Genomic DNA, 25,412 nt, shown 5'->3' with positions numbered 1-25,412 from the left:
CAGGGTTATGAAGATGGGGGATGACATAGGGGATGAGTGAAACAGAACCCCATTTCAACACCATTCATGAGATGATGTTTTTGGCAACTCCATATCCTCAACTCTATATTTTGGCTTTCCCCGGAATGGTGCTTCCATCTCAATACAAGGCTCCCAAACAGAGCCTAGACTGCAGTAGCTATTCCATGCAATACCCTCATTTTTAGATATTCAGCATTACTACTAGTAAGCAAGAATCTAAACAAATCCAAAAATATCTGGGCTTTCGTGCTTTGCGCTTCTTGAGGGTGTGGAAAATGCCGCACATTTTTGTAAGCAGCTAGATAAATTCCTTGACTGGAAATTTGCCTCAACGAAAGCATAAAAATTGTTTACACCAGTTTTTGTTGGAGTTTCTTTGCATCTTCTCTCAATAGGCGATTGAACAATGTAAAAAATTGTTTGCTTAATTAAATGCAGAGAACTCAAAGGAGAACAGCTTTAAAAGCGAGAAGAAGGCAGAGAACTGCCTGAAAGGAAGTGTGTGATCAATGACAAAGCTTGTTGGGGGACGTAGAGTGGGACCTCATGGCCTGCTCCCCTTACGGTTGCAAACGTTAGCCCCTCGTATTCCACCGTCCATCCTGCAGCCTGTTGCTTGTGGAACCAAGCCCTCCACCCTGACCTTTCCCTCAGCCGCATCGTGTTTAGGCTGTACCTTGTTGATGTCACCGGAATCCGGCCATCAGTGTCGCCGCTGCCATTAAAACCAATCAAACTATTTTAGCTCCTCTATAGGAGAACAATATTAGTAACACAATCTTCGTTTGGCATTCAAGATACCCAATGGGTATGAGTTAAATATGAAATTATTTCTACCATGATTCATTGATTCTAGCAGTATATTTGAATGTATGCCTTTAACTGGTGGGCTCTATGAGGGCATGGGTGCGGGGCATGTTTTTTTTAGAGATGGGATCAATTCCACTACCTGATGTTGTTGATCTCAAGATGAACGGCATCCAAAACCTGTACCAATGAGATGCCCATCACTAGGATGAGCCCTACTTTTTTTTTCTCGGCATCGAAATGGTTTAAAATGAACGGCTTACAATGAGTTCACTGTAAACCCATTGGAATGGAAGCAAGATCCTAAGAAAAGTTCATCATAAATTAACCCTCAGCTTTTCATGGTCATACCTGTAAACCCATACGCGTAACCGGGCCTTCATGAGCTTGCTGATGATGGGAAGGACACTGTCTGGAGCATCGTTCCATTTAGGGATGACTTCACTGTACAAAAAGATGCATGGGTTAGCAGAAATTTTCATGCTACCAAGGCTCAAGAACCAAAAACAGAAGAAGGGAATCAGATCAGGTCATGCTGAACATGAGCTCATGCCAACATCGTGGCCGTCTGTTTTTATTTTGGATGAATGCCACGTAGCATATAACTGTTCTGTTGACTTTTTAACTTTTCAAAATACAAAACGGACGGCCACGATGTTGGCATGAGAAAAAAAACTCATGTTCGGCATGACCTGATCTGCTTCCCAGAAGAAGACACAAGCTTTCAAGTTTCAACCAGTACAAATGATAGATTGGCCAAAACATTATAAAGAAAAGAACCCGCATATGATAAAACGGAGGGGATACCCGTAGGATATAGAGCCTCATTATCCATTAGTACCAATAAGTAGGGGCAGTGCGACGAGCTGAGCTAGCTCAAACACAAAGATAATTGCGAAGGCACGATCCTTTTCTAGGTGGACTTAAAATGGATATGGTTCATGTCTGATCCACGTACCCATTTCCTGCTCGAAACTGGGAATACATGGTATGGCTTCAATTTTTTATTTTTTTTAACCGGAAGAAACCACACCCGGCACGCACAAAGACCTTGTTGTGCTGGCTCAGCCTGTCATGTTGTCGTTGGTGGCATAAAACTCCGAAGTTACCCCTGCCCTCAAGAACTATGCTGGGCATAGGCTTGCGACGAGGAAAAACACCCATGAGAATCAAACATCAACCACCCGTCTAGCGGCCAAGACCCCAGCCCACTAAGCCAACCCCTTTTGGGGCAGGAGGGCTTCAATTTCAACCTTACAAGTAAAGACTTGAGAATGAAAGGTCAAGAGGCCATGAAGGAGCATCTATTGGCAGAAAGGAATCCTCCTCGTTTGGCCTGAGAGCGGTGAAAAAAGCTAGAAATCTCCAGAATTAGAATTTTCCACAGTAAGAAAAGTTTCCTTATACAGAAGAGATGGAGAAACAGAGAGAATAATCCTAACTATGATCATGGCCTTCACCTTCTTGCTATTTAAAAATAGACTCGATCTCTGAGTTTTGTTAGCATTGAGAGGGAAGCAGATCAGGTCATGCTGAATATGAGTGTTTTTTTCTCATGCAGACATCGTGGCCATCCGATTTGCCTTTTAAAAAGCTCAAAAGTCAACAAAACAACGTGGCATTCATCCAAAATACAAACAGACGGCCACGATGTCGGCATGAGAAAAAACGCTCATGTTCAGCATGACCTGATCTGCTTCTCATTGGGAGTAGGGGTGTCAACGGGTCGGGTTTGGTTACGACTCAGGTTAAATCAGACTTGGACCAGATTTTTGGGTATGGTATCTGATCCGGACCCAGGTCTAATCGGGTCTACTATAAGAAAAATCATACCCAGATCAGATAAGAACTACATGAACCAGATCTGGATCATACCCGATAAAATAATATTTTTTTATTATTATTATTATTACATTGAAAAATTGTGAGTCTTAATCAAAACTGAGGTTGGGTCCGGGTCTGGTATACAATTTCACAAATTATTCCCAGGTCCATGCATTAATCAGACCTTCGGGTCTTAATCTGGTCTTTTTATTTGTCACCTTACCCGGACCCTATAAGGTTTGATCCGGGTAAACCAGGCCAGTTGACACCCCTAATTGGGAGCAGTAAAACTACTACCATGGAAAACCAAAAGTCTTAAGATTGGGTTTTGAGTAAGGGTGGACACCGGCCAGACCCGGGCCAGCCCATGGGACCGTAAAGGCCTGACAAGCCCCAATGATATATAAATGTCCGCCCAGAGCTCGATCCGATTATTATTATTATGGGGCAAACACCTATCAGGTCGGGTTGGGCACCTGTTACGGTGCGCGGAGAGCCCGATATTGACCACTGCCCCATTATGCTCACTAATCTGATAATGGAACGACATCCTTAAATCTGATAAGTTGTCCGGTCGGACCAGGCCCTATTTTATTCGGGCAGGTTCCTTAATTCTGGGCCCGAGCCCGGCATGAGTTGGGCCAGGCCCATGTCCACCCTAGTTTTGAGGGAAATTTCAATTGAGAGTCTGAAAGACGTTTAAGACTTGACATTTTTACCAAAAGTGTTAAATACAGACCTCAGTTAGATTAGTTAAGGTTAAATTATGCATAATAAAATTACCAAACTGCCCCAAAATAACACCTTTCTAAACCAAATGTTAAAATGACACATTTTTATATACATCTTAACCAAGAAATCAACTTCCAACTTTCTTTTGACAGTTTCACTGAAAAGTTGGGTACCGAAATGTCGTTTGAAAATCATGAGGCTCTCTGGGTCTCCAAATGAAAATTTAACTTTATTCCCATGAAGCATAACTTTACATTTTACACTGCCTAATCGTCAAAGCTAGGTGCTTTTTTAGATGGACAAAAAGAAAACGGGCGGGGAAGTGGTTGCGCTCTAAAATTACAGAAGCAACCTTGGGTTCAGCTTTTGTCTATCAGGACGTCTTTTCAGACTCATAGGGGTGTTGAAAAAATCATTTTGGCGTATTAAAATATGAAAATCGTAGAAAAGGATGAAGTGGATATCTTTAATTTATCTGAGACACAGAGAGCAGTCTGGAAGGACATCAATGTAACTCCATTAACTGCAAAAGACCACAAAGGATAGAAGAGAAACAATAAGGTGGGAGAATAATGCCCCTTTGCTCTATCTGCCATCTGCCTGGATATATCTAAGCAAAAGGTGTTGACTTTTTGGATTAGGTTATACCGGATGTGACCCGGTTTGACTTAAGGTGCACCAAGAGGTGCAATTAGAGTTGAGGGACGTGGATGTGAAAGGTACCCTCAACTCATGTCCCACTATATATAGAGATCTACAGTAGCTTGATACCAAGGTGATCTCTCTTTGGGTTCCTGCTCACCTTTTGACGCCTGAGCTCATCAAAGGCCAATCACTCACGTCTATACGAACTTCAACCGAATCAACCATAACAGGTTTGGTAAGTTGTGTTCATATTTTTCACCAACAAAAAGATGTAAAAGAATGACAATCAAAAGAAGATAGCTCGTTTCAGGATGGATAAGGGGTGAGGAAACGAAGCAATTTCACAGAAAAGGAAGGATATTTTTTTCCGGGTCTTTATGGGAAGAAGAAAAGAAGCAATCAGTAGCTAAAGAAAAGTTAGTTTGCATATTGGCCAAACCTTAGCCAATCTAATTAATGCTTATCGCGTCTCACGTTATATTATGCCTTAATATATATAATATATATAGTCAACTTTTTATTATACGAAATAAATCATGATAAACACATCCTCACATCTATACCATAGATTGACCATTTGGTGGATAATTCCATGTAAACAAGAGTGTATCATAATATATATATATATAAAGAGAGAGAGAGAGTACCTGCAGGGCTTATACGAGTAGCTGAGATTCGTAACATTAGCATGCAGAGCATTCTGAACATCCTTCCTGTTAAGGTAAGCAGTGGTATATCTCCCCGTACAAGGGTCGACACCGGATGGCAGCCTATGCCAGAGCTCCTGACCAACAACACCAGGTGGACTTCTCAGAAAAATTATTCAAGAAGACGCCTCTTTTGGGAATATGCGGAGAAGCAGGGCTTTGCAAATTTGTAAGCAATGGCAATAACTTTATGCTAAAGTTGAGTGTTAACCAATGAAGAGAGAGAGAGAGAGAGAGAGGTTGCGTACGTGCTGAGAGAAGGCTCGGGGAGAGGCGACGAGGCGAGAGGCATGCTCTCTGTCTCTGGTGAGGGAGGCCACGCACACCGGCGTGTAGAGGCTGTAGATGTCGATGTCGTTGTAGGCCTGGAGGAAGGCGCCGGTGGCAAAGGTGCAGCGGACGGTCTGGTTGGCGGACTTGAAGTCGCACTCGCGCTTCACTTGCTCGTGGAGCTTGTCCGGTATCACCGCGTGGCTCCACGCATAGTCCACCATCCCCTCCTGGTCCGTCTCGTCGTTGAGCACTGCGTTCCCGATCTGAAAAGTTTCTCTTCATCAAAAGCCCATACGACCCTGCCGGCCGTGTTTGGTTTCAGGAAATTCAGTGGAAAAAATGGCCACATGATTTAGTGGAATTGTGTTCCAATTCCGCTAAATTCTCTCATTCCAAACACGCTACGAAAAATGAATACAAGAATGATCACACACAAGTTTGGAACAGCATTTTACCCGCTCATTTTTATTTCGATATTAAAATGCTTGTTTTCTCGTGTTTCGAATTATGGAGGAAAAACTTGCCAAAATAAACGGATTAAAAATTCGGAAATCATAAACATGTATACTTAAAGTAACTAGAAATTTTGATTTGGAGTTTTCTTCAAGAAATTGCTGACAAAATCATGATATTTTCAATATATCATGTTCTTGTTGCAGACTTTATCGCCTATTGGGATATTGCTTTTTTTCTTTTATAGTATTTTCAAGAAATCACAACATTTGTCTTATATATGTCCCATAATAGGATTGAACATGACCAAGTTTAGGATACCGATATTTCTATTTGAAAATCCACAAGATGAGCAGAATCAGAAAGTGGGCCCTCCCGTAATGGGCATTCCATCAGCGAATCAGATAAAACGTTTTATGTGAAACGATCATTGTGGAGGTGACACCTGTCGTGTGTGTGTGTGTGTGTGGGGGGGGGGGGGGGGGGGGGGGGACACACCAACTACTTTTTTGTTTATGCCAAACGAGAGAGGCTTCACTTCTCGTTTTAGGGATGCAACTTGTAAAACGCGGTTTTACTTGATCCGCTGTCTTCTTCAGATGAGAGGCATCGATGCACCTGATCCGCCCTCCTCCCTTACTTGGCCAATTAGCTATTTGGTAATTGGTACCCTATGGGCCCCAAATAATTATAGTGCACCAGCTGAGTGCATGTATGTGAGACGATGCTCATTGGTCCAAGAAAGTAACTGTTACGTACGTTCTTGGAAATTCAGCGAAGGATCTAGAGTAGATCCAGTACTCAGCCTGAGTAGCGGTGTAATGGCACCACATGTCTTGAGGCTGGGTCCCGCCATCCCCGAGTAGACAGCCTGGAGGTGACTCGCTCCGCCTGGTTGATCTATAGTTGCCAGGAAACGAAATGGATAACGAGAAGGGATGTATGAACCGGAACCGGAAGTGTAGAAGCGACTGTTAAAAAGTAGCATTAAGCCAGAAGCAAAATTGGTTTAAACGCAATTGTGGAAACATGTAAGTAAAAAAACGGAAATGCGAAGGAAACGAGGAGGAGGTGAGGGAGAAGCAAGTAGAAAGTGAAGGGGAAATAAAAAATATAAATAATAACATGAAAAATAATGAAAAAAAATATATGAGAAAGTGAGAAGAAACCATAGAAATTGATCGGATAATGAAAGGGATGTAATTTGAGAAATGAGAGAGGTGTGCTTCCAATAAATAGAAAGTGGGAATTCTTACAAATGGAAAGTGAGTTTTCCCATGTGTCCACGCGAAGGTACTTCTAGGGATGCACACGAGCCGAGTTTGAGTTGGCTTTGCTCAAATCAAAAAATAGATATTTAAGCTTGGCTTGAGCTCAAGCCGAGCCAAGCTTGAACAACTTTTGTCCTAACTCGGCTTGAGTTAGTAAAACAAAATGAACTTCACTGAATACAGTTGGTTTCAAACTACCCACCTACTCGGTAAGACTCTACACCTTACCGTCTGAGCAAGGTGAGTTGATGTGTTAAATTTGTAAACATAAATTGTACATATAGTTTAATCTGGGCATTATCTAACTACGCAAACCGAGTTTAATCGGGCTAATCGAGCTCAACCAAGCTTGTTTGCTTGATCAAGCTCGGCTTGTTTATGTGTACCGAGCTTGAGATTGTGCTCAAACTCTGATATTGTTTGTCTACCAGAACGAGTTCGTGCCAAGCCCGAGCTAGCTTGGCTTCTTGTGCATCCCTATGGGTTGACCACCGTTATAGGGATGGTAGGCCGGGTGTCAGCTACTGCTCCAGGCCTGAGGGTCCGGTCACTTCCTCTTTACTCGATGTAGGCTGAAGGACAGGGACTCCAGTAAGAGTTGTATAAGCTTTCCAAGATTTCATGTGAGACCCAAGCGTATACCTCAACACGCATGGCTCTCATTTTTCAAAACAACAAAGATACGAAGAGTCCACATTCATTCTTTTATATCTCACCATAATCCCTTTGAGGTTGATATAGGAACCTTTGCTGGCGTTCTTGTTATGATCGTATATTTGTTCAGCAAGCTGAGGAACATAGTGCCCTGCGAAGTATGCGAAAGAATTATAGCCATAAAGCCTAAAACGAAGAGAGAGAGAGAGAGAGAGTATACCGGCGTAGCTCTCTCCAGCAATGTAAAAATCATGTGATTTGAAACTCGGGTACTTCTCGAACCAATTGAGAAGGAAGGCATGAGAATCTTCTGCGGTAATCCGATCTCCAAGCTTCGTCAGATCTTCGGATCTGTTGGTGTAAGAGAAACCCACTCCCACCGGCGTCTCAAGGAAGAGAAGGTTCGCCACTGAGCAGATCAAAGAAAACCTGCGTTAGTCCCCTTTGGTTTTATTTTAGGGTGGATCTCCGGCTGGCTCGATCCACCTTTCCCGATCTGATGCCCATTACAGCTTGACGGCTAAGGAGACTCAGACCTGACTCTTATTGGGCATGTGCTGGGCCCAGGTCTTATCACAATAGGGTTGGGTACCTGGCATCGCACCGGGCTTGAATGGGTTGGAAGGGCCTGATTGAAATGCTTCTTCACGCAGACCTGAGCCCAGCATGGTTTACTGTTCATGGCAGATCAGGCCTCCTTTTTATCAGATTTGGAGCTGTGTGTGTGCACCCAAACTCAACCAATGCCGGGTCAGGTAACCCACCCAATGTTCACCCTTGGCTCTGTTTGGAAAATGACCATCGGAAGTCACGGAGTGGTGAGTGTGAAATCCCCCACTTCCAAAACTGTTTCAAAGCCGGGTAAAAGGGAAAAAATAGGAACTGGCATGACCTTTGCTAGTTCTATTTCCTATTTCCAGATGCTACACCGCAGTGACACTTTTGATGGTCAGACCGGTGACCTTTTCAGTTCATTATAAGAGTAAAAACTGCATTCCAAACAGCATGAACATGGAAGTGAGGAATCCCTAGTGGATTTTAAAGACTGCTCCCAAACAACTCTAAGGATTTGCTAAATCCATGACCATTATCGAATTTACTTTTAAATTTCCAATAAACAGTTTCCAAACAGAGCCTTAATTATGATCTATTCAAGCATGATATATTAACTGTCTCAATGCTTCTGTATGATAACTGTCTTTTAATTAATGGCTTCAGTCAGAATCCTGTTAACTTTCCTCAGCCATTGAATTGCTGAACGTGATCAGTCTGTAAGATGACAAAACGAAGGCCCAAAGAGTGCCCTCTAACCAGAAAGCACAATACAATGTTAAATTCAGTTTCACACATGGAGTAGCAATACCATTTCAGATTTCATGTGGTGCCATCATTTCACGAGATACTTTTCAGAAGAGAACAACAAAAGGTAAAGACAAACGCAAATGATGCAGAGCCAATAGAATTTTCTGCCTTTCACGAATGGAAAATAAAAATCAAGAGAAAATAAATGATACAAGGAAAAATAATTGAAGTCATTAATGACAGTGAAGGTGTCATAATGGCCAATATAAAAATATGCAGGCACAAGTGTAGGAGTTCATACAAAATGCTCAATTTCCACAGCGAACAAGTTAGGCGAAACTACTTAACATTTAAAAGCTTTGAAGGGAAGGCAAGCCATTTGGTGTGACGTTGTACACGAAACTTCTACTCTTATGAAAGACGAAAATCTCAAGCAAAAACACCCAATTAGGGCCCGTTTGCATAGGGCAGAAAACCGAGCGTTTAGACCGGGAGAAAACATGGCCCCGCCCCTCCTCGCCCTGTTTGGACCAGGGGTGGAGGTTAAAATCAAAACTCGTGTGAGGATGGACTTACGCTTTCTATCGTCCCATCCCGATCCTAGCCTTGCCCTGCCCCGTCCCCAATCCTTCCTTAGGGATGGCAATGGACCGAGGAGAAATGGGGTTCCGTCCTGCTTCACCCCGTTTGGACTGGGGAATGAGGACATGAAACCAGGATGACGATTAAAATCAAAACCCGTGCGAGAATGGAGGGCAGGATTTTGAAATGGGGCGGTGGTGGAGACCTTGTCTCCCGCCCTCACCCTGGTCCACTGACATCCCTAAAAACAGGCCACCATGGTGATGCAAATAGGAGAACCTCCTTCAGCGTGGAAGGAGGCCCCCAAAACTGCAGTAACGTTTCCTGTGGGTGTAGGGGTGTCAACGGGTTGGGTTAACCCCGACCAAACCATATAGGGTTCGGGTATGGTGATAAATAAAAGAACCCGGGTTCAGACCTGAAGATCTGATTAATACATGGAACCGGGTATAGTTTGTAAAATTTTATACCAGAGCTGAGCCTGACCCGAGTTCCGACTAAGACCCACACTTTTTCAATGTAAAAATGATAAAAAAAAAATATTATTTTACCAGGTATGGTTAATGTAGTTCGGGTCTGGGTATGGTTTCTCTTATAGTGGACCCGATTAAACCTGGGACTCAACCCAATACCATATTTGAAAATTGAATCCAAGCCTTCCACCTGAGTCCGAACCAAACCCTACCAGTTGACACCCCTATGTGGGAGTGTGTGTGTGTGTGACAATATATATGAGCTAAATCAAGCGTATAGGATATGCCCTCAATAGTAATTTTTTTCATCACTTAATGATAGTAGTGAATACTTAATAGCAAGACCATTTATAGTTCTCCTGATCAATGTTTCCTGAAGCAGCTTGGTAAAATGAATTAAATAATCAACCGCTTTCACTGTAGACAGGTTGGCCTTGAAAACGAAAGAGAACAAGGCTCGATGAAGTTGAAGAACAAAAGGGTAAAAATTGCCAATTGGTGTCACGAAGTACGGTCATACCCTGAAATTCTGAACCCCTTAAGAAGTTTGTTGGGCGCCCAGATGTTTTAAAAAACAGATAAAGTAGGGTTGCAAGCGGGTCGGATTCAAGATGGGGTTTTTACAAATTTTGGCTGTCCTAGATCCGAACCGATTGGATTAACCAATATTTTTTTTATCCTAAAATCCGAACCGTTTGCATCCCTAGCTAAAAGCAATCAATAAAAAACATGAGCTTATAACAAACTAAAGCTTAAAGGACCTCAGAAAGTTCTAATCTCACTTCACTACAGCATAAAGAAGATCCATGGGAGTTGCTTGCCTGGGCCAATTTCGTCCTTGGTGAACCCGAAGGTCTCTTACAACGGGATAACGATACGGCGATGTTTGTCTCTACGGTTTAAAGCTTCTCGTGATAAGGACAATTGATCTACTGACGCACGAATGAGTGAACGCGAAGTTCTGACGTTCTCGAAGAAAGTTAAATATTCTCCAAGCAAGACTATCCTGAAATTTCTTTTTTCTTTCTGTTAATTTCAAATTATGCTTTGTACAACTGGCAGCATGGCCATAGAAGAGCTTGACTTTTGGATTCTTCCGGTTGTGGAGATTTCGATTAAAACATTGCTTGAGCTGGGGTGAGATGCATAGTAGTTGGGGAGTTGGTGAGACGCTTTCAAGTTTTTAAATTAACACATGATTTTAAAATTTTGACCATCATAAAAAAATAGGATTTTAAAATGTAAAAGTAAGGAAATGAAAGGAGAAGAAGCTAAACAATTTAAAAAAGCATTAATGAGCACACCAACGGTAAGGAAAGGCGTGAATGCTGAGGCAGATCATGTTGGGAACCCCCAGAATGTATTTGGGTCCCTCGGATTGCGTTCATCCATGTGATGAACGGCACCAAACAACCATGGTTTTTTGTTCTGTTTTCAGGCGGTCCGTTCATTGCGACATAAATGCCATTTATCGCGAGCATGAACGCCGCTCAAAATTTTATGGGGACCATTTGAGGCATAAGAAACTGGCTGTGGTGGTTGGATGCCGTTCGTCCCCATGGATGAACGGCATCCCAGGACCGGCAGCGGTCCCCCGTGACCTGACCCGCACTCTTAATGAAAGGGAGTATCAGGAGGTACCTTTGTTCCATGCATAGTCGTTCAACATGAGCTGTGAATGATTGTTTCGCACCAGGAAAGGACCGAGCTCCTGCAGAGCTCCGTAGGCAATGGAAGAGCAGCCCGGACCTGCAACAGTTTCAAGTTCTCAGGTAAATCCCATTAATGCACACACGCACGCTCACGCAGAAAGACGTTAGGTAGGTGGCCGAAAACGAAAAGACAATTGGTTGTTTATAATGGATATGGATCCATATACGTCGATAAGGCACGATTTGGTTCCTTTCTTCATGGATGCAGATCCGAGCATGGTAATTCCGACCCGCATATTGCATTTCACAAGCAAGCAACAAAGAATGGGGCTTTATCAAATCAGGACGCGCACCATTCATCCCCCTTCGATCCACACAAGTTAACCGGCCAACCGGTCCAAAAGCAAGGAACAAGCCAGACTTTTCCGGCAAAACACCCTATAAAATATCCAACTCAGACCGGATCAACAGTCTGGCACAGACATGAGCCAACAGTTTGGTTTATATATCTGGACATGTTGTCGGGTATCGGTACCGGCCCTGAATCGTTTGGCCACCGATTCAGCTGTATCGGCTGATACCGATACTCAAGTGAATTGGATATTTAAAAACAAAAAGAAAGTAGGAAATTTTCCATTTAGGGGCAAACCGTTTGCCCTAGTTCCAAAGATGAGGCCTCATTTTTTCCAAAAATGGTCAAATAAGGACGTCAGGTTAACATTTATCATCTTGAACAATGGGATTCCTTTTTTTTTTCCTGCGTTAACTTTTGAAAACTCAAAAATACACAAAGGTAAACAGTTTGATCTCTTAATGACGAAGGCTATTGTTGTAATTTGACTTGTGAATTAAATAATAAATGAAACATTTTTTGTCTGTTTTCAGGAAAACAGAGGACCATAACTGAAATTTCAGAAACAAGAAATTTAATATATATATATATATCAGAAATCGGAGGAAGAGAAGAAAAGAAAAAAAAAAACCCGTTCTATTCAATAAATACAGCCGCAAAGAGCGATACTCGAGCAGTAACTCTTACCGCGGTGCAGCACCTCAGTGGGCCAACAAATAAACCAAAAGAATTTATAGTAAAAAAATTATGACAAGGTCAGTTTCCTCAGAACTTTACAGCCGATCTGAAACTCCCTTCTCCAGACCCAACTTCGTTCCTACCACCACAACCAACAGAGAGGAAAAACTGAAAATGAAAACAACAGAGATGAAAACAGAAAATAAATTGACCTATTCACATAACTTCCCGTTCAGCAGCCTACTTTTTATCAACATTTTGTTTCAAAAGCTTGCTTGGTCTTAAATTCACTCAGTTGGTCATTATTCTGTCAGCAAATTAACACATGCACCATCATCTTTGTTGCTGAGCAAACAGCAAATAAGCATACAATGATTTTTTATATTGACGAAGGACAAAATCATTCAGCCGCACGCGATCTTTGAAATAAATGAAGAAGCGACATACGGTATAATGTAATAAAGAAAAAAATCGAGCGGCTTTTTCATAATTTACTTTATAAAATGAAACCGGGCAATTTTCTGTATCTCACGCGGATTGTGAACTGTGAAGTATGAACCCTGGCCTGGTTTACCCTTGATGACCAAGATGCCCCGCTATCCCGCCTCCCAAATCTCCAAAACAACCAAAATGTCCGTCAGAACGCGATCCATTTCCGCTCTCGTCAATAGGGTCGGGACTCTGGATTAGAAAACAAAAGCCGAAAGGGAGAGCGGAATTCCCGGAGAGGGACAGAACGATGTCGCCTCGCCGGCAGACACCGAACGTGCCCCGACTTTTCTACTGATATCCCTAGGGATGTCTCCAACAAAGCCGGTGGGAATAGGGCTATTTTGGTCATTTGATGTAATGTCAACAAAGTCTCGGCTTCAGCTTTTTCTCGGCGAGGGATTAATATTTCTTGAGAATTTTAAAAAGATATAAGAAAATATAAAATCTTAATAAATAAAATATACGGTAAAATCAGATGACATGAACTTTTAACACAAGATTGAAACCGGCTGCAAACTAAAAACAAAAAATATGACTTTTTTTTTTTTGACAGTTTTGCTCTTCGTGAGCCTAAGAAATGAGCCGCCATGGTCAAAACCACTTTTTTTACGAGGAACGGGATGCCACCCTCGAAATAGTAGAAGCTTGCCATGCCTACGGTCACACTACCTTTGATGGTATAAACCCGTGGTGCACTTCTTGCCTTTGCTAAGTCCTGAAGGCCTTTGGTTGATCTATATTTATCTTGGAGTTATCGAAAGCTTCTTAGATAGGTGAAAAGCTTGCTTTTCAAAAACTTTTTTTGGAAGTGTGATACAAGCTTTTAAAATTGATAAGAATCTAGATTCCCTCAGGCTTCTCTTATACTTAACACGTTTCAGATCTTCTTATTTATTTATTTTTTGCTTTTCATGTTTTTTATGTATTTCTTTTCACGTGCTTTTTATAAATTGACAGAAATTATTAAGAATTTGATTTTTATACTAAAAAATTATAAAATTTAAGAATAATCACTTTTGTTTTTATTTGTGTTTCCTTATTCTCATTCAATTCTTATATTATTTTTTTCTCGTTTTTAGTTTCTTATACATTTTAAACCTTTTTATCCTGATTATTGGCCAAGGCCCCTTCTGCTGTGTCAAACCCCATTAGGCTTCCTTGCTCAAAACCACTTGCTTACTAGTCTGGTGCCTGGTTTTTTCAGGTGTGAAACTTGTTTTGACGCAGCTGCATAATCTTTCGAAAGGCCAAAGGACAAAACCGTGAAGAAAAAAGTTAATTGTGCAGATTTATTATATTTTTTAATTTGCAGCAGCATTTTGCCCAAAAGCTAGGTGACATCTACGTTAATTTCGGTAAAATATATATAAAAAAAAGTAAAATATTTTAAAATTTTACAAAGTGGTTTTGTTAGGTACGTCAGCTTAATACGGCGATATTTCTCGACAATGTTATAAAAATATCGGCGAAAGTTGTTCCACTGGACATGACGACGCTCGATTATGAACTTTTAATGTTTTTCATTTTAACTTTTTTAGGCACGGCGTCGAAAGCAAGCTGTGCCTGAAATGGAAAAAAAAATTCCGGTGGGCCTTCGTACTTTCCGCCGAAGAAAAGTTGCACAAAATTGAAGGAAACAGAACGGAGAAGTCAGACGTCCGGCGAGGAAACGTCGTAGAACGCCATCCATCTCATCCTTTCCCGCTCAAAAGCTCCAGAGCGAAAAACTTCACGAGAAATGCGTACGAAATTTGAGGTAAAAAAGAAGATGCTGGAAGAAAGAATCCTCCGACATTCGCCGGTAGGAAATTGCAGGAGTTCTGGTAAACTTGTAGGAACAAGAAACTCCTTTGTGCCAGTAAAAAAAGAGAACAATAACCATTCACATATTATTTCACTATAAAAGAATTTCTCGAGATGCGGTAAATAATTTTTCGTTCAATTAATTGTTTTAAAAGATTCACTGCCACCGTAAAATCCTTCAACAGTAAAAAAAAGTAGGAACTAAATGTTTTGATATTTTTTTCTACTATATCCAAAAGAGAACAGTCTAAAACTTTTGATTCTTATCAAATAGATGACCCGGAGTTAAACGCGAACTTATTTAGAGGTAAAAAAAATCATCCATTTTTACCGCGACAAAAACTTTTAAAAAAGCTCAAAAATTTGCTCATCGGCTTGTAAAAGCAGCATTGACAGCTCATCCTTCAATTCAATAATTGAACCCGAACCGCAAAACTCCGCCACTCGAAGTAGATAACGTTTAAAATCGAAAAATAGAGACCGTTTTTTACAACTCAAGGAAATTTACAGCAAGTAATTTCCTGCAAAAATCGGTGAAAATTACAAGTTACTCGATTTTTATGCCACTTTTTACTCGATTTTTATGCCAAACTTGCAAATCCTGATAGATTCCTACGTTTTCTTCAAAATCGCTATATGCCGCAGTAAATCTCCACTGACACCCAAAAGTAGTCAAAGAAGATCTTGAAATCGCGTTCTAGTCACGAGTCTAAAACAGTAGTCGAGAAATGAGTAAGATTCGCTCTCTTTTGAAGCGAATTCGTCTTGCGAATTCTTTGTTTGCTGATTCAGATGAGTGCAAGATATCACAAACAAGGGAATCATCTCAGAGAATAAATCGTGAAAAAGAAGGCGCAGGCCTAATCGTCCTCGCCTCAACGAGTCAACAAGATCACTACCGGATTGCAACGGGATTGATCTAAAGCGAGAACAAGCAACAGGATCGAGAAAGATAACAGAGAGAGAGAGAGAGTGAGAGATGTTCGCTTACCTCCGTTGAGCCACAGGAGGATCGGCTTCTCTTTTACGCCTCCCTGTGCCTCGAAGAACCAGTAGAAGAGCGCTCGCTCGTTCTCCTCCCGCAACCGGATGTATCCGGCGTAGTGCCGGAACTTCACGTCGGGCTGCCCCGGGAGACCCCTCACCAGATCGGATTCCGGCAATCTGTAACCCCCGGAGTACCCCTCTCTACCTCTCGCTACCGTAAGAAGGTGGAGGAACGAAATGGCGACGATGGCGAAGAGGAAAGCGGAGAGGCGGACGGAATTCGCCATCGGAATTCAGCTTCAATCTTCCCTCTCCTCTCTGTTCCGTTCTGTCGCTCTCTCTCGAAAGGTTGGAGCTATATGCAGAGTGAATACCATTTATGCCCCTGCTTTTCTCATAAAATCACATTATGAGGTCATTCTTCAGTCAAGCTATTACAAATATAATAAAAAGACTAAAATACCTATAGAAGCCGACGGTCCGTCAGCGTTAGCTGCAAACGGATCGGATACGGGTCGGATTATTTTTGTCCAAATCGTAATTTGAGAAGCATGTAATAGATCGGACCTCTTGATGCCAAAGTAATGAAGTATGCATGAATCTGAACCCAAAATATGCACGGCAATACCGGCAAAAAACAAGCTCTTTACATGTAAAAATCTAAAAATACAAGTAGCTTGGATTTGATCCAAAGTCGAACATATCTTACATTAAGTACTGACTCGAATCAGATCTGAAGCTGAGAAATAGCTTAATTAGACAAATCCATATCTAATCTACAATCTGAATGCACCTTCGGATCTCAGTTTCAGGATCTGTGCACGAAAATAAAGTGTTGGATTCTGATTGGATATCTGAATCCATTTACCCGTACAAATTCATTCACGGAAGTTTTCATGCAGCTTCCCGTCTTCACTCCGTATTTTAGCGGCAGACTTGTATTTTCAAAGATATTTATTTTTATTTATGATAGGGAGAAACCACCCTCAGACTAGAAAGTGCTGGCTATACTTATGGTCATCGTCCTGATAGTGTAAAACTCCGTGGGTACTCTCTTCGTCCCTCAGGAGTCACCTTGCTTTAGCTAATGCAAATTTTAGAGATACACTAGAGCTAGTTATTATAGCTTATTTAATCAAAAACTACTTAAAGGAGATTCACAAAGGCTTCCTCAATGCAGTTGAGAGCAGCTTGTATTTTTTTGCCGCAAGGATGAAGGATGCATCTGGATGTACTCTCTAAATGTCAAGAAGGCTGTCGGGTTTTACATTGATTAAGCACAGGCCAACCAATTTTTAGATCAGGTTTAGAAATATGTCCGATAGACTCGACCTGAACCCGGCCTAGTTTCAATACTCGTTCCGTGAGGATCCCACCATTTATTCTGAGTAGGTAAAGTTAACAACAAAAGATATAAAGGTAATAATTGTGTCTTCTAGAACCCTCAGTCCACTATAATTGGTCAACAATAAATAAAAAGCTTAAAATAAGTAGGCACCCAATTTTTTTTCAAGATGCTTAAAATACTAACATCTTTAAAAGAATCAAGCTTTAGGTTGAAGTTTACAAAGAGGACAATGCAAAAAAAAATCAGAAAATCTATAAGACGGCTTAAGTAGTTCCACTACAAGAAAAACATTAATTAGCAACGAAAATTTACGACGAATTTTTTTTGTCGCAAATTTGCAACGGATTAACTAGAGAAAACTAACAGCCGTCATAATTGAAATTAGCGATGAAATTTGCGACAGAATTTTTTCATCGCTGATTAGCGACGGATTAGCGATGAAAACATTTCATCTCAAACTTCATCGAAACTTCACGACGGATGAGCGATAAAATTTGTTTGTCTCTAATTTCATTGCTAATTAGCGACGGATTTTGAGACAGAATATTTCTGTCGCTAATTTTTTATTTAAACCGCGAATTTTTTTTCACCCCCTTCACACTTTTTCCCCTTTCACTGTACGCAGCTGCCCCCCTAGCCTTCTCTTCTTCTCCTTTCTCTTTCTCTTCCTCGTCTGCATACCGGTCGAAGCCACGTCGTCGCCCACCCCCGTCGGCCGACTCTTGTCTTCCCCTCCTTCCTCTCTCCTTTCCCTTCCCTTCTTCTTTTCCCCTCTTCCTTTCTTTCTCTTGTGTTTCACCTTTCGTTCGAGTTTATAACTTTCTTCTCCGCCATCGACGCTCTCCCGAAGGAAGAACCGGACTCCATCTCCTTCGTATTCTTCTGCGCCCACGAGGATCGTGTACAAAGGGTCCATCTCCCTCGTTCTCTCTTTCTGGCAGCAAAACTGGTTCCTTCTTACCCTTTTCTCCATGGGAGCTTCCCTTTTAGCTCTTTCTTTCTTCCTTCTCCTCAATCTCGACTACGATCTCTCCTACACGTCCTCTGTTTTCTCCAATCCTGAAGGCGTTGAGGTTCACTATTGCGATCTTGACTTCGATCGTGTACAGAGTTTGTGATTTGATCTATTCTGAGTGTGTGCTTGTTTTCATTCACTATTGTGAATGTGAACAAATATAAGAACGATTAATTGTATTGCAACTTTCTATCTCCAAAGATCGGGCGATAAAAGAAGAAGCTATAAAGGTGGAAGCTATAAAGGAGAAAGCTGCACTACAGCAGCTGCTCAAAAGAAAGACAAAGGTGACAGTTTTGTGCTACATAGATGAATATATGTTGGATCGTTTTGTCGTTTAAAGCAGAATGTGTTACAGCATGCAATTAAGTGTAAACATTTCTAGTTTTATGCAACAAGAGCTAGTCCAGTCAAATGCGGAGTGTTCCAAATTACAGGAGAGGAGTTTAGCTCTAGTAAAAGAGCTTGCTGCACACAAATTGTAATAAATCTTTTGTCGTTCAATGGCATGAAAACAGTACAATGTAGGTTTGTTTTGTTGACATGATTGTGTTTTTTGTTTTTCTTATTGATCCAGGGTATCTAATTTGGAACTAGATGAAGAAGAGATAACTAGATTAAGATTTGTTGGTCATGCAAACAATAGCATGGATGTTATTAATACCTTGACAAAGTCTTTAATCTTTCGAAACAAGTAAGCATTTCACAGAGAAGACAGTATTGCTTATAATTGTGTGTCTTTTATAGCATGATTGCTTTCTTTGATGCCATGATGCACTATGATGCACTGCATTATTCTTTATGCAATTAAAGATGGCTTATTGAAATCCCAGACATGTAAAACTGTTTGGGTAGTATTGATTGATTTGGGAATTGGTTTGCTTGGCCATGATACTCAGCACAAGAGAGAAACTCCATCATAATAGCCATGCTTTATTCATCATCATTTACACACATTAGTGAAATGTTGCTAAGATCTCCATCTTTATGATTCACCACTCAGAACTGTGCTCTAGCATTTGAAATATGATTATCATTGACCAATGTTTATTAGCATATACCATGCAAACAATGGACGGCCTCACATTCCAACCAAAGCCATGTAATTTAAATAGTGTGGAAGAGCCTTAATTTTTAAAAAGAGCATCATGGTTTTGTTTGAACAGAACATATTGTTTCGAAATAAAAAATAAAAATATAAAAACATATATGAAATTGTAAAAAATATAAAAATTATTTTCAGAGACATGTTAGTATCAGGATATTTTGAAAAAAAAAATGAAATTGTAAAGATAACGTGATTTTATCATGATTTTGTATTTTGGACATAGTCTCAAACCTAACTAAACCCAGCCTGTGATCCCCACCGTTCAGCTTATCACAAGCATCCTGTGATGATAACAAAAAATGTTTAAATCATAATGAGGAAATGAAATCTGACCAGGCCTGTGTGGCCTCCAATTCACTTCATTCTCTCGTTTGCATGACAGTCTGAATCTCATCAGACATTACCAAACATGCATGTTCAAAAAGCTGTCATTTTAAATCAGTTTTTCTCAAGAAAAAAGACTGGAGCATGGGCATCAACTTTTTTAATTTCTTCAGATAAACTTTATCTTATTTTTTTGTTCATGCAGTCAAGCAAGGCCTTAGCAGAAAAGCTCATGATAAACTCTGTTATTGGCTATCCTCATACAAATCTCAAAAGTTCTACATATTTAAAGTTTAAAAATCACAAAAACACGTTCTCATTTGTGTTTGTCCAACCAAATGAAGGTATAAACCATCCAAAACACCTTTGCAAATCAATTATAGAAGTTTTTTTTTTTTTTTGGCAAATTTGACTGTACGGATGCGATCTTCATAATAAAAAAAACTTGAGAACCAGCACTTGCAGCAAATATTTTTTCAGTGTTAATATAGGACTTTATAATGCAATAAAAAATCAATGGTTTGAAATTTTTTAATTTTTTCTAAATCATAAAAATTCAGTCTACGCATCAAAAGGTAATATTTGCTCGAAGAGTGATCAGTTCTTAGGTTTATATGCTCATGAAAATTATCTGTATGATCAGATTTGCCAAAAAATGAGTTTTCATATGATTTTTAAAAGTGGTTTTGGATGGTTTATACCTTCCTTTGGTTGGATAGTCCCTCTTCTACATTGGCCCAGCCAAATTATGGGCATGGGCCTAGCAGGAGTGCTGTGGACCAGACATTCAGCAATAAGCAGGCTTAGGCCGGGCTCGGCGATTGACAAGCCGGACTTTACTGGGCCTAGCCCCAGTAGGCCCGGTCCATTAGTAGCCATTGCTTTTTCAACCGATCTGGAAAGTAGGACAATCGTGTCAGAAAAACATGATCCAAAAAATGGTTTTCTACTAAACCAAACATGTAAATCACATTTGAAAGGTTAGATGTGAAAAACAAAAAATAAAGTTTTTTCACTGGGAGCTTGAAATCCACGAGGGTAGCAAACATTATCCTGACTTAACCGGGTCCGTTTGCACCCTTAATTGCAAGCACTAGAGGACTTTGCTTGTACATGATGGCCCAATGTGTCCTAACCAATGTTGTCAGTATCGATGCAGAGTTCCACTGGTGCTTTCATTAATTGACCCATTAACACATTTTAAAAACTTGAGATTATTATATCAATTAAAGCATTCATTTGTAAGAAGTGGGGGAAGGCTTGATGATGATGATGATGATGATGATGATGATACTCCTAATTATGGTTGTGATAATTATCATGATGATGGTTTGGATTAACTGATTGGGTCTTATAGCTGATCGCCTAAATCCCACAGGACCATGATCCATATCCGGCAAGGAGCTTCCGAGTTGTACTTCTTCCTACCCTGATCCGGCACCAGATATAATTATTGAAGAGGGGATCCGACTCTGATTTCACAGTGTAGTTCCGGTTCCAACTATGAGACTGGGTCCTTGCGGTGGAAAAGTGAATATGAGTTGGGTCAGACCCGGACCCCACCAGATGAGTTTAACTGAGTTTCGTGGATATAAAACACGTGACAACACTTGTGGTTGTGGGGGATCTGACCCAGATAAGGATAGAAATCTGAGTAGGATCGATTTCATATTTTTTTTTAGAAAAGGATCGAGTTCATATATATTCGGGTTTCAGATCTCTCTCTCTCTCTCTCTCTCTCTCTCTCTCTCTCTCAACAGGTTGGGTACCCCACCATGAAGGTGTACCCGAACCCACCCAAATAACAATTGTTGGATTTGGGTTTTGCTAGGTCATGAAAATAAAATCTCAAAACCTGATCCATATAATTTCAGAAGTTTGCTTTTACTAAAAATACATATAGAACACAGGAGTTGGGTCAGCTGCCCAGCAGAAAAAGTCAGGTTGGGTTGAGTACTCAGCAAAATTCATGACCCAAACCTGACCCGCATATTGTTCAGGTCGAGTTCAGGTAGACCCCAAGATTATTCACATCGACACTTTTTTATGTTCATACCCAAAAATTTAAGTTTGGATCAGATCGAGTATCCAATACAAACCCAGCCCATTTACATCTCTCTCTCTCTCTCTCTCTCTCTCTCTCTCTCTCTCTCTCTCTCTCTCTCTCATTTTACAAACCGGTGTGGGACCTGAGGGAGGGGGTGAGCTCCCCATGGCAACTCGTGACTTGACAGTATTATTAGTTTTGGGAAAAGGTCTGTCATATCTCCTCCCTTCCAGACACAAGCTTACATATTTTCTTTCAATCCCTCCTTTGGCTTCATGGTCTCTGGTGGTCATTTGGTTTCATTATTATTATTATTATTATTATTATTATTATTATTATTATTATTATTATTATTATTATTATTATTATTATTATTATATTAAATATATATATATAGCAACAAAAAAGTATGGAAGCCTTTATTTTAAAATTTATAATGCTCACTTTTAAACTTTTTTAATCTCATGCACGTGTCCAAATAGGGCCTAGTAAGCCCTTGACAGGCCCGACTCCAATTCAAGCCCAACATATGTCTAAGGATGTAAACTGTTCGGATTTTGGTCGGATCTAAGCATTACCAAGTCTGACTTAATGAGGTTTGGCCTAGTCGGATTCGGATTCAGATGAAAAAATATAAAACCAAACCTGTATCCGACTAGATTAAAACCCGGTATTTACACTTAATTGGATCGGATTTTGTCGGACTTAGGTTTTAGTCATATTTGGATTCGGATTTAAATGCAAAACTTAATACCAAACCTGGATCCGATCATTAATTAGATGCAGATTTAGCTACCTAACCCGCTTAATAAACTCGGATTCGGGTCAGGTATTGAGTTGCACCCCAACCATTTACATCCCTGCATATGTCCAGTCCGATTAGAATGTGTTCGGGGCTGAGCCCTTTAAGCCCAGTTAATAGTTGCCGGAATTTTATCTGGCCGGCCATCTGATTAGACGTTCACCCCTGCTCATGTGATTGTAAACCCATCAAAAGCTTCTCTTCTGCTGCTAAAGTGTCTTGTTAGAAGCACGTTAAAAAGTAATTTATTTATTCAATAATTTGAAAATATGTATATGTTTCTGAAATGTGTAAACAACAATTGCCACTAATAACTCATGGAAAACCAAATTTACTTTTATGAAGAATCTTTACGTGATTAGCTGTGGTTACATGCTTGGATTTCTTCTTGTGAAATATTTAACAAAAAGGATGTCAAGAAAATGCCTTTCTACATATATAATTTAAAAAACTTTTATATTTGCTAAACTTGTAAATTGACGATTAATTACTAGCTCATGTTCATTCCAAAAAATTTATTACTAGCACAAGTCCATTCAAAATAATTTATTACTAACACATGGAAAACAAACACTTTTTTATGGTTTATTAGTATATTGTCAACTTGAAATTTTATATGTTAAACATATGAATTGCAGTTACCATTACCAACACATGGAAAACAATTTTACGAGGGCATTGGCATTGCTACATTTAGAAACTATGGTTGGCGATAGGTTTTCCGATAAGAAAAAAAAAATGTAGTTGGTACTAGTAGGTTATTATCACTTCCACAAGGCAAGGTGAAGCAATGAGGCTCCTTGGGGGTTGAAGGGAGTAGAGTTTTATATCATCGGAACGGTTGGCAATCTAAGACCAAGGGAGGATCAAGTGCAATGTAATTACAAACTTTTAACGTGTTACTCTATCTTATCACCCTTCATCGTTGCTTAGGCCCCAAAGATTGAGCAGCAGCTTGTTAGGTACATTAGCATACTCAGTCCTAATTTAATTTATGTGATGAATTTAATTGTAGTAAGACAGACAAGCCGATATGCAATGAACGTGGATAAAAACATTAAAACCAAAAAAATGAGTTAAGGGAGATTTGTCCCTACAACCTAAGTTGGGTCCTTCAATCAATTTCTCTAATCCAAAGTTGGTAAGGCAAACTCTAAATCCCCACAGTGAGACAAGGATTTAGGACCCGCCTATAATATTAGGTCCAACACTCACTGTAACAGTTGTTTTTGTTGTCAAGGGTTGAGACATCTTGCAGCTCGAACCAAGTAGACACATTTAGCTGATTAGGACACAATGGGTGACGAGACTGAGCATGTTGATGTTAAGGATGTGATTGAGTCTGATAATGATAGTGCTATAGATTAAGTTATTGAATTTGTCCTACATTGGTATTCCCATGTGCTCTCACAGGTAGCAAATAGTTGTAGAATAATATTTTTTTTAATCATTGCAAAATTGAGGGTCATGTGTGTAATATCATTATTGATAGTGGAGCTTGCAAGAATATAGTGTCTTCATAAATGATTGAAATGTAAAATTTGAAAACCATATAATATGGCTTGGTTCAAGCGTAAGGAACGAGGTTTCTATCACTCAGATGTCTTTTAAAACTAACAATTGGACTATACTATACCGATGAAGTATGGCATGACGTAGCATGTATGGATGCATGTCATATCTTGATATGATGTCCTTGGCAATACAATATGAAGACTATTCATATAAGACCCAAAAACACACTCTTTTAAGTTTCATGGCAAAAGATCATTATTTTGCCCAACAAGAAGACGGGGTTTCCTAAGGTAGCCAAACCAGTCAAATTTTCAAGACTAGTTGGTTTGTCATATAAGAAATTCTTGGATGCTTGTCATGACAAAAATTATTGTTATGTCCTAGTAGCAAAAGCGGTTTGCAGTATTATTCCTAGTGTACCAGATGCTATAGCACCTCTTATTTTGAAGTTTCAAAACATCAAGGCCTGATGAGTTACTTGGACTACCGCTTATGAGGTTGGTCCAACAAGTTATAAACCTTGCTCCTGAAGCTAGTCTTCTAACTTGCCTGTGCATATCATATGAATCCTATGGATAATGCATAGTTACAATGCAACTTGAAGAGTTACTGCAAAAGGGTTTGCAAAGAGTAGTCCTTGTACAAAGCACAAGTGTACCGCAGATAAACAAGATTATTGTGAAATATTGTCTCTCTTTTTCTCAACTTAGATGATATACTAGACGTGTGATGGCTCTAGAGTTTTCTCAAAAATATATTTAAAAGGTGAGTATCATCAAATTCACATTCACAAGAGAGAGATATAAGACAGCTTTTAAAATTAGAGATGAGGTCTATGAGTAAATGGTCACGCCCTTCAGTTTGTCTAATACACCCAATACTTTCACGAATGTTATGACACAAGAAATTCAAATTTCTCAAAAAAAAACTGTGGTTGTGTACTTTGATGATATTCTACCGAGTTCCATAGAAAAGAAGCACAAATTTTCTAAAAAAAAAGTCAGCTTAGACTTATGAAAAAGTACAAAGGGATTTGAACATAAAAAAAAGGCAGTTGTGTCAACGTAGCATTTTCTCATGGATATTTGTTAGGTAGGAAAGAGAGAAAAAGGGTGACAGCTCTGCAATTTCTCATGACAACTGCATGAGACAATGGGTGCTTTATAAATACTTGAAGTTTGGCGGTGATTATTGCATTGGGAACATCAAGCACATTGTTTCACCATATCTACACACTGCCCTTATTTTCTATGAGATCTACACACTGAAATGGATGTTGGACATTGACCCCAAAAAATTGAATTGAAGGGAACCACACGCTCAAAGGGGTCAGGCACACTGCTGATGATTGACCCCCACGGCCCGACCTTCCCTGAGATTCATTGAATTATATAATGCAGAGTGAAAAGAATGATGAAAAAAATGGACCCAACATTCACAGGTCATTGGTGAACAAAGTGGTAGGTAAGTGTTCCTTCAAACAGCAAAATGCACAATGGTTGCTGCATCAAACAGATGAATTGTGTACTACTGAAGAACAGAGGA

At 40.0% G+C, this 25,412-nt stretch overlaps 1 protein-coding gene across 1 annotated transcript; it reads right to left on the bottom strand.

Annotated features, from left to right (window-relative positions):
- Positions 1-306: 306 nt before the first annotated feature.
- LOC149818194 (serine carboxypeptidase-like 35) lies at positions 307-16,049 on the bottom strand. The gene is made up of 8 exons (XM_089984920.1): positions 15,713-16,049; positions 11,386-11,493; positions 7,608-7,796; positions 7,450-7,538; positions 4,985-5,272; positions 4,677-4,813; positions 1,180-1,272; positions 307-736 (listed from the first exon to the last, which is right to left on the bottom strand). The coding sequence occupies exons 1-8, from the start codon at positions 15,993-15,995 to the stop codon at positions 481-483; spliced, it is 1,443 nt and encodes a 480-aa protein (XP_089841046.1). The 5' UTR covers positions 15,996-16,049; the 3' UTR covers positions 307-480.
- Positions 16,050-25,412: the final 9,363 nt, after the last annotated feature.

Source organism: Nuphar pumila, chromosome 13 (genome assembly GCF_984573655.1).
Source record: "Nuphar pumila chromosome 13, dmNupPumi1.hap1.1, whole genome shotgun sequence".
In the NCBI taxonomy this organism is placed as follows: Eukaryota; Viridiplantae; Streptophyta; class Magnoliopsida; order Nymphaeales; family Nymphaeaceae; genus Nuphar; species Nuphar pumila.
This window is presented reverse-complemented; position numbering and strand designations above follow the sequence as displayed.

Bases quoted from the DNA above. Each gene is read 5' to 3' on its own strand.
- LOC149818194 (XM_089984920.1), bottom strand. From the start codon at position 15,995: ATGGCGAATTCCGTCCGCCTCTCCGCTTTCCTCTTCGCCATCGTCGCC. The intron at 1,273-4,676 runs GTACTCTCTCTC...CTTTTTGTACAG, and splicing joins TACTCGTATAAGCCCTGCAG to TGAAGTCATCCCTAAATGGA. The intron at 737-1,179 runs GTATGACCATGA...TTTTAATGGCAG, and splicing joins TTACGCGTATGGGTTTACAG to CGGCGACACTGATGGCCGGA.